General features: G+C 40.1%; 1 protein-coding gene across 1 annotated transcript in view; it reads left to right on the top strand.

The window, feature by feature from the left end:
• Positions 1-15,170, top strand: part of zbtb47b (zinc finger and BTB domain containing 47b) — a 33,261-nt gene extending 18,091 nt beyond the window's left edge. The window contains exons 2-6 of the mRNA XM_074621465.1: positions 1,835-3,205; positions 4,906-5,053; positions 5,509-5,624; positions 6,587-6,731; positions 7,741-15,170. Coding sequence (XP_074477566.1) covers positions 1,835-3,205; positions 4,906-5,053; positions 5,509-5,624; positions 6,587-6,731; positions 7,741-8,186 — 2,226 coding nt within the window. The 3' untranslated portion in view covers positions 8,187-15,170. The remainder of the gene's footprint in view (positions 1-1,834; positions 3,206-4,905; positions 5,054-5,508; positions 5,625-6,586; positions 6,732-7,740) is intronic.
• The last annotated feature ends 41 nt before the right edge of the window (positions 15,171-15,211 follow it).

Genomic DNA, 15,211 nt, shown 5'->3' with positions numbered 1-15,211 from the left:
CAATGAAAACTTTTCATTGATCTTAAAGAGATGTTGGGCAGTAGAAGAACAATTAACAGTCTTTGTAGTGTGATTCATACTATATTTACTACAGAGTTTTACATAAATACCATAATTGTTATTGTCCCAAAATGACTTATTAAATTACATTTCTTTATTATGTTTTGTCCTGCACATGTAAATACTGAAAAATAAGAGATGTAAAGATGTAATTGTGCCTCACAGCTATATCATCTCTGGCCCAAACAAGGTTTATATTAATGCTCGTCCTAGTCTGCCTTCAAGAGACGCTTAGAATGATAAATTCCATTAATTGTTTGCAGGGTTAGTTAGTATTTATTCGGCATGGTTTCCCTAATTATTTCTCCGGACGTGTTTTGTCTTGTGCATAATTCTCCGCTCCTCAGGGACAGTGTAGTGAGTGGGTGTGCTGAGAGAGCCGGCTAATGGGGGGGGAGATGGCGCTGAATACCAATGCTCAGACCAGTCAGTCCTTGCAGAGACCAGACACTGTGTTTGTGTTTGTTGTGTGTCTTTCTGTGTGTGTGCATTTGTGTTTTTTTTGTGCATGGTTGCACATCACATATGCGTATGAGTGTGTTTCTCTGTGTGTGTGTGTTTGCTCTGTTTGCCGCTCTGTCCCCACTCACATCCCGTCTGGATCGAAACCCTGCCCTTCCTGTGCTAAAATAAACCACCACCTTGGGAAGTTGAGGACCTTGCACACAGAGCGCTGAGTGTTACACCTTTTGATTTTCCTCGTATCGTATCGTGCATGCAGTCTGCAGTGCACTTAAGAGACTGAAAATCATTGAAAAAAACACTATAATAACTGCTTTAAGATATATTAATTTTGGGTGCATTTCAGCAATATTTATGCTTCTACTTTGAGGTCAAATTTGAGTATCACAGAATAATGCCAAAGTTATGTGATTTAAATCAGCTATTATTAAATTACTAGCTTATTTCCGGAGCTCCATCTGAATGAAGACGTAGTTGAGAGCTTCAGAAAAAGGTTCGCAAGTAGAACTTGTAATTATTATTTATTTATGTTTGTTTAAATACATAACATCTACCAGTACCATCAACAAACACAATTAAAGCCACAGAACTGTACTACTTATACATAAAAACACCCTGCAGCATGTCTAGATCATCATATTTATGTTCATCAATCATGTTATGTGATTGCTCTGTAAGCTACAGTGTGTCTTCAGGAAATGATGGATCTTTTCCTTGTTTTAACACCTGGAAGTTTCTTGTTAGAACAACATACCCACTTATCATGTTATAACAAGAAAAGTTTGTTTTAAGGGCGAGACACCACAGGCAAAAAATATTGTTTTTCATGCACTGGGCAATTTTGAGAATTTGGGCTATTTTGCTTCCATAACGTGTCGTCTTTGAGACTAGTGGAAAGAAAACATCCAAAATATACATTAAGGTGTTTATTTTACTACTTTGTCTATGTGTATCTGTAGATTTCTCCTAAATTCACCAAAAGTTAGCATTAGATAATACCTCATTTGCCTATTTAAACATAAAATTTCAGAAAACTTGTAATACAAAAAATAATTGCCTTAATGTCAGTAATCAACTGGGGAAGTTTCATGGTGGTATCTATTAGTTAAAAATGTTACCGTATTCACCTGGGGTGTCTCCCCTTAATGAGATACACAGGTTTTGTGATAAAGTGATGGAAACGTGAAAAGTAAAAAGGAGAAAAGTTTCACCTTTTATTACAAGAAACAAATGTTTTTTTGAATGGCTTCCCATCCAAAACATTTACTGATCTTTTTCTATCTTTTCTCTGTTTTTCTCCCTCCATCTCCAGCTCATAGTGGAGAAGACCACAGACTTCCCCTCTGCTGAGTTCTCCCTGGTGGAGGATGTGGCTCTGCACTTCACCTGTTTGATGGACAGGCTGAACGAGCAGCGCCTCTTCCAGCCTGACCTGTGTGACGTCGACATCGTTCTGGTGCGGCAGCACAGCACCTTCCCGGCCCACAAGGGCGTGCTGGCGGCCTACAGCCCTTTCTTCCACTCCCTCTTTGCACAGAGCAAACAGCTGCGGCGGGTGGACCTGTCGCTGGACGCCCTGACCTCTCAGGGCCTGCAGCAAATCCTCAACTTCATTTACACCTCCAAGCTGCTGGTGAGCAGCCGCACTGTCCGCGACGTGCTCAACGCCGCTACCCTGCTTCAGATGAGCGACATCGCCGCCTCCTGTCGCGACCTCATCAGCAGCCACTCGCTGAGAAGCACCTGTGCAGATATGGCCAGTCAGGAAGGGCTCGGCGGCGGCGACCCGGCTGCTGTGGCGATGCCCTCCAGCCAGCTGTACCCGGAGATCAAACAGGAGTCGGAGCTGGGGAGGGTGTACAAGAGGGAAGGCAGCAGCCCGTTCTCCGTCAGAGTGGAGGAGGCAGGCAAGACGGCGTCCCAGCAGAAGCAGTATTACCAGAAAGAGGACGGGTCAGGGGGCGGGGGGGCCACTTTGTGCAAAGTCGAGAGCAATGGCGAGGAGTCAAAAACCGCCGACAGCCACGCCTCCTTCAACAGAGACCAGATCATCGTTGAAGTCAACCTCAACAACCAGACTCTTAACGTGTCAAAGGGGTCGGAGAGCAAATCAGCAAGCGTCACTGACGTGGTCACCATGTTTGGTTGCTGCCACGACAACGAGAGAGATTCAGAAGACGACGACGAGAACGAGGCGGAGAACGACGACACAGTTGGAGAAGAGGATGACGACGACCTGAAGAGGGTGGACATGCTGGGGCTGAGCAGCGAGGAGGAAGAGGAGGAGGAGGATGAGGAAGAGGAGGAGAACACCCTAAACATTCCAGGCTTGGAGCAGCCGGTCATGATGGATCGACCTCGCCGGGGCACCAGAGCCTTCGCCATGGCGGGTACAACGGCCTCCATGCGGCAGACGCTCGCAGAGGCCACGCTGGCCAACCAGCGGCAGGGCGGGAAGAGGACGCTGGACTCAGAGGGCATGGGCCAGAAGGTGAGGCTGGAGGAGAAGCAACACTTCCCGTGTAAGAAATGCCCACGCGTCTTCAACAACCGCTGGTACCTGGAAAAACACATGAACGTCACTCACAACCGCATGCAGATCTGCAACAACTGTGGGAAACGCTTCCTGCTGGAGAGCGAGCTGCTGCTGCACCAACAGACCGACTGTGAGAAGAGCATCCAGGTACGATTCAGCCATGATTATGTTGAAAGACTTCCTCCTCACTTTTTAAAATCCTAGTTTTGTTCTCCCACTAGCATTTAGAAGTGCAGCAAAATCTATTATTTTCAATGAATAAGTGGATTAGCTTGTAATAGTTTGTCTAAGTGCCTTAAACCTGCATTCTTTCCAATAGCCATCAGGGGGCGACTCCTCTGGTTGCTCTGCTGTGACCAGGACTTAACAGTTTCAGTGACTCACTAAAATCTCTATAACCCTCCGGCCAGCTGTCATTAGCAGGATGAAAGAAGATCAGAGTTCATTAAAGTGCTGACATACTCATCCCGGTCACGTTTTACTGTTACATGCTTCGTGAGCAACAGCAAATGATTTGGGCCTATTTATACAGGCGGCCCCAGCCCCCTGATTGGTGGAGCCACTGTAGTTGGGGCTGTATACAGCTTCACCAGTGGTGCATTGTAACTAAATACATTTACTCTAATTTGAGGTTTTCTTTTCATGCAACTTTTTTACTAATACTCCACTACATTTCAGAGGCAAATATTGTACTCTTACTCAACTACTATTACATGACAGCTCCTAGTTACTATTACTACTTCCTAGTTACTTTACAAATTGTGATTTTTACATACAAAACATACAAAGATCTTCTAAAATATGATGCTTTGTTATAAATTAAACTACCCAACAGTATATACAAGTGCAGCTGAAAAGATGAAGTCAATTAATCAATTAGTTGATTGACTTTAAAGTATTTTTTTGTTCAAAAAAAGACAAAAATGTGTGCTTCCAGCTTCACAAATGTGAGGATTTGCTGCTTTTCCGTTCTAATTATTTAAATATATTTTAAATAGTTTAGTTCAATTCTTTTTTTTAAATTTTTCTACATTGAGTATTTTCACTTTCAGTACTTTAAGTACATGTTCCTGATTATATTTACATACTTTTATTAAAGTAAAATTTTTAATGCAGGACTTTTACTTGTAACAGAGTATTTTTACAGTGTGGTATTAGTACTTTTATTAAGTTCTGCAGACACTCTTTTGGACTGAAAAAAAAACATTCCTCTGCATGTGTTAGGGGAAACAACTTTGTGTTTTGATTTAGATGTAGATGATAGTATTTTCCTACAAAATATGCTTAAATTAATCATCAGTCCAAGTTAAGGCAAATAAATGACAATGCTTTTGATACAATAACTGATATTTGGTTAAAGATGCAAATGCAAAATATAAAAAAAGTCCATATGACTTTACTCTTGACAGTAGATGATGTTTCAGTGAAACTAAATAGGATTTTCAGGAGGGTTATTGCAGACACAAACCTATGCCCTTTGATATAGTAGTAGCCTCAGCTTTAAAAGTATTATATAGTTAATAATTAGTATGTGTAATCATGTAAATATATTATCAGCAGTCAGAGTCAGTAGCTCAGTCAGTAATAATACATTGTGATATGTCTCAGTACCTCCACTCTGCAGTGAGCAGCTGGACTCCTGTGGTTTTGAAGATCATTTGCTGCTTTAATCTACTGCCTCTAATTGCTTTTTTGGTACAGTGCACGCTCAAGTATCTGTGAAAGCTCACACCCTTGGATTGTGTTTGTAAAGACTGTTCCAGATGATACCCAAATAGCTCCAGTAATAACTATATTTTGCCTTTTTCTCTTCCGTTTTTTTTTTTGTTGTTTTTTTCTTCCCCAAGTGTGTAACATGTGGCAAGGCCTTCAAGAAGCTGTGGTCGCTACACGAGCACAACAAGATCGTCCACGGCTACGCCGAGAAGAAGTTCTCCTGCGAGATCTGTGAGAAGAAGTTTTACACCATGGCTCACGTCAGGAAGCACATGGTCGGTGAGTAGCAGCGACATCAGCGATCCTGGTTGGTCGCTTTGTTACTTTAGGTTTCCTTTTCCACAGATTGTTGTGCAGGGATTTGTTTTGGGTGTTGCTTTCCTCTTCCACTTTTTCGGGAGATAAGCATCTTATTTCCCTGCAGGCTTTACCTCATTCCCTGTCCATCTGTGTTTCAGTGGTTCGTGTAAAGTACCATATGTCATTGATTCCTATTTCTCCTTCCTACTGAAGGAGTGACTTGAGAGTTTGATGTGGAAACTTATAGATTATTCACCAGATGAGACACCTCCATTGTCCTTAGCGGCGTAATTAGCCAAAGAAAAAGCATCCGTGTTGTTCTTTAAGTGCTATTTTAGAGTAGCAGTTTGCTTATTTGTCCTCCTGCTGCTATAGATTGGCTCAATATTGAATACCATTAACTTATCTTGTGCTCTGTGTGTATTTGTGTTTAGCCCACACGAAGGACATGCCGTTCACCTGCGAGACGTGCGGGAAGTCGTTCAAGCGCAGCATGTCCCTGAAGGTCCACTCTCTGCAGCACTCAGGAGAGAAACCCTTCAAGTGTGAGGTTTGAGCTCCTTTAATACGCCGCTGCTGCTGCTGCTGTTCTCCACTTAACTCGCATGAAGAGTTTCACTCCACCAGTTAAAAACCTGTAATTTCTGAAATGACTGGTGTCTTGAATGTAATTTAAATCAAATGAGCCTCTTTATGGCCGGTGCTTGTAAAATACTCATGTTCAAGCTCAAGGAATCGGGATGAGGCAGAGATCCAGATGTGCTGATCAAAGAAAAATCATTATCATTAAGAAATCATTTAGCTATCTTTATACACCCAGAACCCCATTACTTAGTTAAACTGTTTAGTGTGTTGCTTTCTGGCATCAGACTCACTCGACAACACACTTTTTTAAATGAATAGTCCAGCCTCTCCCGTTGTGAATGTGGCTGTAGCTTTTGCTGCATTCATGGGGTGTGGGAATATTTGATAGAATGACCGAACTGCTAAAAGAAATAGTTTGAAGTTTTGGTTAAAAAAGGTGCTAAGTTAAGTTACCTGCTGCTAGCTGACTGTAGTATAGTCTCTGTAGTATGTCAAACTATTCCATTAAAGCAAAGATTTTGACATATTCTTTTGTTTTTAAACAATTTTAAGTTTTGAAACACTATAATCAAAGAACATTTTTCTCAACAGTGCTTGTAAAATTTGACCTATTCTCATATTTTAGGTTGCATAATTCAACATGTGTAATACTCATGATACATTTAATATTTCACAATAAATACTTTTGATTTTATTACTGAAATCTGTTACAATGTGTTTTACAGAAACAAATCTCACAGCTGAGATTTGAATCAAATATGTGAGAGATTGACATCATTATGGATCAGTTTAATTTAGCGCTACATTTTCCACATCAGGAATAGAATAAAACCCATTGAGTACTCTTTATTGTGACCATTATTTATGAGACTGTTTCTCTGATTTTTTAAGACTTGGTGTAAAAATGTTCATCGTGTGCCATTTCAGAACTGCAGTGAGCGTTTCCAGTATAAATACCAGCTGCGTTCCCACATGAGCATCCACATCGGACACAAGCAGTTCATGTGCCAGTGGTGCGGAAAGGACTTCAACATGAAGCAGTACTTTGATGAACACATGAAGACACACACTGGTGAGTCACTTCTACACTACTTCTGAGAATTTTTTAAGGTCACAGTATGAACAAAATGGAGACCCACTCTGCGTCGCCCTGTTGGTTTTTGGCCGTGGTCATCTTGGTTTTTTGCAACCAGAAGTGACACAAAAGGGTGGAACCAAGTACAACCGATCAAAAATGTTATAATTAACTTTCATGAACTGAAAACACACTGTGAAAGGGTTAAAGTTCTAAGATGAAAACACAGACAACTCCCAGACCGGACAACGCTGTGGTAGCGACCTATCAATCACAAGGTAGCCACGTCCTAAAGCATACCCTGCTTTATGGTCTATTTGACTCTAAATGGGACCATAATTTACTAAATGAACATCATGCTGTATTGAAGAAGACTTGGAACTAGAGATTGAGACCATAAACTCATGTTTACAATGTTTACTGAGGTAATAAATCAAGTGAGAAGTAGGCTCATGTCCTCATAGACAATCAGACTTCTTTTTGCAACCAGAGGAGTCGCCCCCTGCTGGCTATTAGAAAGAATGCAAGTTTAAGGCACTTCAGCATTGGCTTCACTCCTCAGACCCGGAGGTTTTCCACTGCTATTTACACATCCAGCAGACATGCAGTAACATTAGCACTTATTTAGAGTCATGTTTCTTGCCACTTAATGAATGGAAGTCCAATACTCACTCTCCTTTTAACTCTGTTTTGGTCTCCATCAACTCCTGAGGGAACTATTTGGCTCCTTAGCTGCTAAATGCTCCACTGTGTTCCCAAGCTAGTGGCTAACTTTGTCTGTTAACTTTGTCTACGGCTGCCTGCTGTGGCTGAATATGATGCTAGTGAGATGGAATCAAAATAGTAAAGTTGTGGGTCAACATGATCGGGTGATTGTTTTCGTGGGTTCATCACTGCAAGTATACAATTTTGATATATTGATCATTGCAGCTTTAAATGTTCTGATGAATGTTGAAATTGTATCAAGAAGTGTGTTTTTCAGCTCTTTGTGTCGCTCTCTGTGCAGGAGAGAAGCCGTACATCTGCGAGATCTGCGGGAAGAGCTTCACGAGCCGGCCCAACATGAAGCGCCACCGCCGCACCCACACCGGGGAGAAGCCCTACCCGTGCGAGGTGTGCGGCCAGCGCTTCCGCTTCTCCAACATGCTCAAGGCCCACAGGGAGAAATGCTTCCGCGTCAGCAACCCCATGGTTACCGACGGCAACGACCCCCTCGGCCTCCACCAGCCCCTGGCCTCGCCCGCCGCGGACTCTTCCGGTCAGGTGCAGCTGGGCACGGCGCTCCCCGCCACGTCTGCGACCACGCCCGCCGCTGCCTCTAGCCCGCACCACCTCCATGGCGCCCAGCTGTCTCTTCCCCTGCTGCACTCCATGGGGGGGCTTCCTCCCACCCCTCATTTACCCCCACCGCCCCCCCTGTTCTCTGCCGGTAGGATGAACTCCAACAACTAACAAATCTCTGTAGCATCGAAAGCACTTTTGTTACTTTTTGTTTTTCTTAGAGCTTTTACGAGGACTCCTGCGGCGGGAGAGCGATGCACCTCAGTGACATTTCCGCTGAGGGGGAAAAACTGACTGAAGGCTACACACATACACCTACCACAATAAGAAATAGTTATTTTTTACTCTGTTAAATACAATAGATAACCTCAGAGTCCAGTAGGACGTGTCGTCACCGCGCTTCTCCTCATGAATTTCACGACTCCGTTCTGGTTTCATTTTTCCCACCACCACACACATCTCTCCAGAGCCTTGCACAATGCATTGATTGTAGCATCTTTTACAAAGTGGGAGGAAGAGTTTCCTAAATCCTCACTCATACGGGGATCATCAGTCGAGCAAGAATCACACTATAATGAGAATTTTTTCTGCCAAGATGTAGCGAGTGGTTCTGGTCTGACCCAGCAATAACCAAATGCTGATTTGTCTCTGAGCATATACATGTATATGGCATTGCCAATAACCAAATCCTGTTAGCTCACCTGCTATAGTTAGATAATGTTATACAGCATTTATAATCGATCCTGCACCTTACATTTAACTCTAGTGATATTTAAAATGTACTCCTAATTGTCTCCATTTTTATAACTGTGATAGTGTGTAATTCGTGGCACGTTACGTCAATTTGTAAGAACGCGAGAGAAGTTGTGATGGCGTGGAGAGTCGGCCGTGCAATGCAGTGTGTGGTGTTTGTGATGGTGTGTGTGTGTGTGTGTGCGTGAGATGAGGATCTACGTTCAGCTAATCAACGCTTGAGCTTCCCCCGAGTCAGGAGATGGAGTAATTTGTTGACTCTCATCTTTTTGCTTACATTAAGCAAGCGCGCTCCTCTCCTGTAGATCTGGCTTTGAGACGATATCGCACTTTTCTGTGACTTGTTAGTAAAAAAACCCTAATGTACTCAGACCTACAGTATATTTGTAGGTTTAAAAATCTAATGTTAATGTTAACTTACATTTCCCAGCAACTAAACCCCGAACTGTGTAATTAGTTTGCAGAATATTAAGAGTGTAAGGGTAATAATATTCACACACCTGATTACATAGCTCATTAAGTGTGCACATTTCATCATGATGTATATTGTGAGAAAAATATTATATTACAAATGCCTAAATCTCTCAAAGAGCACTGAGTACTTTTGGCACAACAGAGCTCATCACTAAAAGGGCTCCTTCACTATTATAAACTAATCAGTTTCTTACAATGATGATCTGCAGACGCTGATCAAAGTTAGAGACATGCAGTATGTTATACCCCCTCAAACATTTGTGGCTCTACGTGCACTTTTGACAATTGTTTGTCACAAAGCTGAAGGAGTAGAACTGAAAGAATCAAATCGTTGTCAGTAAAAAGTTCTTCTCTTAAAGCAATAGTTTTACATTTCGGGACACTTATTTGCTTTCTTGCCGAAAGTTAGATGAGATGATCGATACCACTTTCATGTCCGTGCGTTAAATTAACACGTTGAGTCTTGTTTGTTTTATCCATACAAAAACTGAAGTGGAAAAATAACAATTTGCTGGGGGTTAAAATGTGTTTGTGTTTTTTATCTAGCCAGGCTCTGCTCCATGTGAAGTCACAAATTGTCATTTTGTCATTTTTACACTTAGTTTGTTGTATAGTTTAAACCAGGGTTCAGCAACCTTTACTATCAAAAGAGACATTTTAGGCAAAGAAATAAAAAAGAAAATCTGTCTGGAGCCACAAAACATTTGAGCATTATGATGAAGGTAACACAGTTTATAGTCTAAGTATATAGTATATAAGTCTAATGCAGTGAGGGGCCAAAGTGCAAATGTACTACGGAGTATTAGGGCAACATTGAGGGAAATGAAATTGGAGATTTCCAGAATAAAGTCATATTATTACGAGAAAAAAAGTCGTAACATTACGAGGCTAAAGTCATAACTTTACGAGAAAAAAAAAATAACACATAAAATTACTACTTTATAATATTATGACTTTATTCTCGTAATATTATGATTTTATTCTCGAAATCTCAGATTTTTTTTCCTCAATGTGGCCCTAATGTGCCACACTTTTTGCCTAAAATGTGGCCCTAATACTCCGTCGTACTATAGACCTACAACAATGATAAATGAAAATGTAAACAAAAAACAGTTATTCAATTCCATTTTTAATAATCCACAGGGAGCCACTGGAGAGGAGCTAAAGAGCCGCATGTGGCTCCGGAGCCGCAGGTTGCAGACCCCTGGTTTAAACAAACAAGATTTAACATGTGAATTAGTGATATTAGTTACCTTTGGACAAAGCTAGGCTAGCAGTTTCCCCCTGTTTCCAGTCTTTATGCTAAGCTAAGCTAACCTAACCGGCTGCTAGCTTCATATTTATCATATGAGTGTGGTATCTATCTTCTCAGCTAACTCTGAAGAAAGCAACTAAGCATACTTCCCGAAATGTCAAAATATTCCTTTAAATCTGACATTTTTAATCAATTAATTGTCCAAAAAGAGTCTCTGTGCACTATCGATGCACGCCCGCTCACTTTATTAATAGATAGCCTACTTGTAATGTAGCGTTAACCTGTAAATACTGTTAAGATGTGTTTCGTCCTTGTGATTAATTCCTCATGTTTACATTTGGAGAGTCATTTGAATGTGCCCCCACGTGCGTCTTGGCCGGTACGACCGAAAGTTGGAATTTGTGGATAAGCTTTTGTAAATGTAATAAGCTGTTTTATTTAAAAAAAAGACAAATTGAAGCACCTTAGCGTAGTCGTATGTCTCTAAGCTCACCCCAGTTACATGTATTAAACTCTTAAACTGCCATGGTTAAATGGTTAGGGCCACATCAGATGGTACTTTTTGTTTCTTCATGTGTCTAACACATGTTTTGTACTTTTGATTTGCTGCTTTTGTACAGGGTCCAGTTTGAGACTGCCCTTTAAATGAAAAGTCGAAAGCTGTTAAATTGTTGGATATATATTCTGGCTGTGATAAATCCAATCTAGCCTTACTGGAAAGAGAGGTCCAGGGTCAGAAATGAGCTACAATTTAGACATTTTTGAGCAGTTTGATGTGGTAACTGCCAACGTTTTATACCCATCTAAGGATTGATGTAGTCATTGGTAGATTCTGGTTGTTGACAGAGAGAGGACTGAAGGCAATGTCACACAAACATGAGGACTGTTGCTCTCTTGTGGTATCTTAGTAAACTGCACTCTGTTAGCCACACTAAAGAAAGCCTCCCTTAAGAGTACATTATCATTCATAGTGTGTCTCTAGTTATCACTGGAGAAGCTCATTGGGATCATAAGAAACGGCTAAAAATGTCACTGTTTTGAGAAGCACTAGCCCAAGAGATAATACTGAGATACTGTGGTTCTAGTTTGTGTATTCGCCTTATACTCGGAGGGATTTGAATGTTTTTGTGTAATGGATGATGATAGTAGCTGAAGGTAAAGGAGGAGAGATAGTAGTTAATACTACTGATTTATGCACTTTGAATTTGATTGCCACGCTCGCCCATAACGGGGAACATGTACGCAGAGATGTGAACTGAAAAAGTGATTTCCACACAGAAAGACATACATTTTACGTTTAAACGTACCGTGTGGGTATTGATGCTCATAAATCTACAAATTACAATTTCTTTGTTTTATTTTGTTCAGATTTGGATCAGAGTTTGTCTCAGACCGGTGTCCGAGGAGTCAGTTACGTGTCACCCTGCACCTTAACTGGTGTTTTTGTGTTTCAGTCTGCCTGTTTGACACTGTGCCGCTCTTTTAACAAAGTATTTGTGACTCCTCTCTGAGGGTTTCTGATTGGCTCGTTCTCCGATCGCTATCGTAATTATTAAGAGAAACTAGTTTTAGCTCTTACCAGTTTGCCCCTATTGAAGGGGCTTTAATATGTGACTGTTATATTTCATGCTATGAAAAAATGTAAAGGAAGTTGCCAAATTGAGTAATGAGAAATATATCAATTATTGTGAGCACTTTATACTCCAGTTCAGCTAGTATGGTTTGAAGGCTGATACAGTAGCAGTTATATGAATCGAGATCTGCTGATAGCAGGTGTGTTTTTTTTTTATATTTCCATGGCATAAGATCATAGGAAATTACAAAAATGCAGTCTCTGCCAGAAATATGTCCTTGGCAGGTGTTAAGTCCTCTGAAACAACATTTTATTTAGACCATAGGGACGTAAAAACTGTTTGTTCAGACCCTGCAAAAACAAGTCCTACTGTATGATCCTGCTTATACTAGTCTACTTAAGTTACGGGCTTCCAAACCAGTGTATTATTAATCTAATGCTGTTTTAATAAATCAATCATTTTGGAAGTGAATGACAGAGCAGATGATCTGATATGTTTTAAAGGTCAAAATGTATCCAATTAATTGGCAAATGGTAAAAAAGTAAGGTAAAAACCCCCCAAAAGTACTTGTTTTACCATACTATACACACTATATTACATATATAGTTCATGCCACGGCGTTCAGAGGAAGTGTGAAAATCTAAATCCACCAAGAAAGCAGAATTTAAATGTTAATCATTTGTCTTGGATCATTTAGTGAACAAGTATTCCCTAAATCCAGCTGCAAACAAGACAAACCCCATCTGAGACATAATGAAAGCAACACTTTGCATTAAAAATGTATCAAAGACCGACATTTATGAGCCCTGACGTCTCCCAAATCTTTAAAAAAAGGATATAACAATTCATATTTTTATGCGTACGTTATTCTTAATTAATATTATAAAGTTAAATGGCAGAAGAGCTGAGATTATGGAAACTGAGAAGGGAAATTTTGCACAGTCTTTAGGAGTCCTATATTCTAGGCAAGTATGTCTTTTAATTAGCCAAATTCTCCTTTACTGAGGCTAGCAGCCAAAGGCTTGTATTAGATCAGGCAAAGGTGGACCTGCCCTTGTCCTTAAATGAGGGTGTGTCAGTGATTAAGTGGGTGCCCAGACACCACAGTGACTGTGCATTCTGCATTGCACCCCAAGGCAAGTGTTTGTCACATAATGAAGCATTGAGCATGGCAGTTGGTACACAGCAGAGCGCTCATGGGATTGCCAAGTTGGGTCTATACTGGGATTTGTAGTTTCGGGGGGGTTTTTGCTGCTAGAGCCGAAGTGTGTGTCCAAAAGGATTTGATTCTGTGGCCTTCAGCTTCAAGAAAAGTTTTGGGAATATTGCTATTTTATTATAGGAGCAGTTTACTAAAGTTTCATGACGATATTGGAGAGAAAGCATTGTGTGTTTGTAAGAATTTAAAGAAATGTGTTACTCTTTTGAAGATGAAAAAAGGCTCTTTTTTAAAAATGGAGGAGCAGCTTTTTTTTGTTTTTATCTTTCCATATTTTGGGTGCAAATTTTATGGAGCCCCAAAACTGACAAAAGGTCACTACACGAGGAATATAACTGAATACATGAAAAAATAATATTGTTCGTTAAATGATAAAAATGGAATGACAGAAAATGAATCAACAACTACTTTGATAACTGATTGTTTTGAGTATTTTTTCTTTCTTTAAGAATAAATGCCAAAATGATTTGGTTCCAGCCTTTCAAATGTGAATATTTTCTATTTTCTTCAGTCTGCTATGATGGTAAACTGAATATCTTTGGGTTTTGGACTGTTGGTCGGACATAACGAGACATTTGATGACATTTTGGACGCTGGGAATTTGACTCTTTTCTGACATTTCATAGACAAAATCGATTATCGTTCGTTGCAAACCTACTTTTCCTTTAACCTCCAATCAGTTCTAAAAAAAAAAAAAAAAAAAGTGACTTTTTGTATTTTAGCTTAGTTTGTTTGAAAAGAGACATTAAATCACACACATTTACAAAATGTAAAAGAAAACGCACAATAATAAAGTCTGAGAACAAAAGGTAATTAGTCATATTAGCTAGCTAACTCCAATTATCGTTAGCTAACGAAATTTGTTTTTGTTAGCTTGCCAGCTAAAGTACTTTAGCTACTGTTACAAGAGTTTATGACGTGATAAGACAGAACGCTGCTATATGTAACAGACCGTTGCTATGGACACAGTTCTGAGGCTGAACTCTAGTGGACCATTAATGTGTCAAATTGTTGATTTCTTAAGTTAGTAGCCGTGTAATAAACAGGATAATGTACAACTAGCAAAACCCCTACACTTCGCATCAGGGTCTTGCATCGCCCTGTCGGGGTTTATTTCACAACAATGACCGGCTCGCTGTACATTATCTCTTATTTAACATACGTCTATTGGCTGGTGTAGTTTTATAACAAAGGTTAGCTTCGGCTAGTCCTCTTAATTGCTCCACGAATGTTACACACACACACAAATAAGTGTTTTGCTTTTTTTACCAACTGATTTGAGGTTATTGTAAAGTTCTTTTTTAACTGACAGTATTATTTATTAGCGTGTTCAGTTGTATTTTTGACTCTTCTGATAATCTTTTACTACATTTTGTCAGTTTTTGGGCTCCACATAAATTAGAGCATAAAATTGGAAAGCAAATGTTGGTTATTTTGCATGTGAAAGTTTGGTCGGCTGTTCTAATAAGTTTGTTCGATTGTGACTTTCCCCCTTTCTGGGCAAAGATATATGTGATAATAACCATAGGCACCAATGCCATAGTCAATTGTATTATCCACATACCCTCTACATTTCCCATACTCATACTGCAGCTGTGTTAAATCATAATGTGTACTGTTATTTGCTGATTCTCTACTTTATAATGTAAACACTATGTCTTAGTTAATGTACAAAGACCATGTGTAGGCAGTAGTTGTCAAGTTCAGCTATATTAAAATACTAAAAACCGTACAAGGACAATAGTGTCTAGAGGTGCTAATAACATTAGACTGTATTTTCTGTCTTTTATTGTATTATTGACTAGTGTTTACTGTCTGTAACACAGCAGAGCGTAATGAAATCATTTCAATATTAAACAGTATAGATATATTATTGCAAACAGAGATGTGTGCTGTGTTTTTGTTTCTGCACAGAGAAATC

Source organism: Sebastes fasciatus, chromosome 21 (assembly GCF_043250625.1).
Source record: "Sebastes fasciatus isolate fSebFas1 chromosome 21, fSebFas1.pri, whole genome shotgun sequence".
Lineage (NCBI taxonomy): Eukaryota > Metazoa > Chordata > Actinopteri > Perciformes > Sebastidae > Sebastes > Sebastes fasciatus.
Note: the sequence above shows the minus strand (reverse complement) of the source record. Positions and strands in the feature narration are given on the sequence as shown.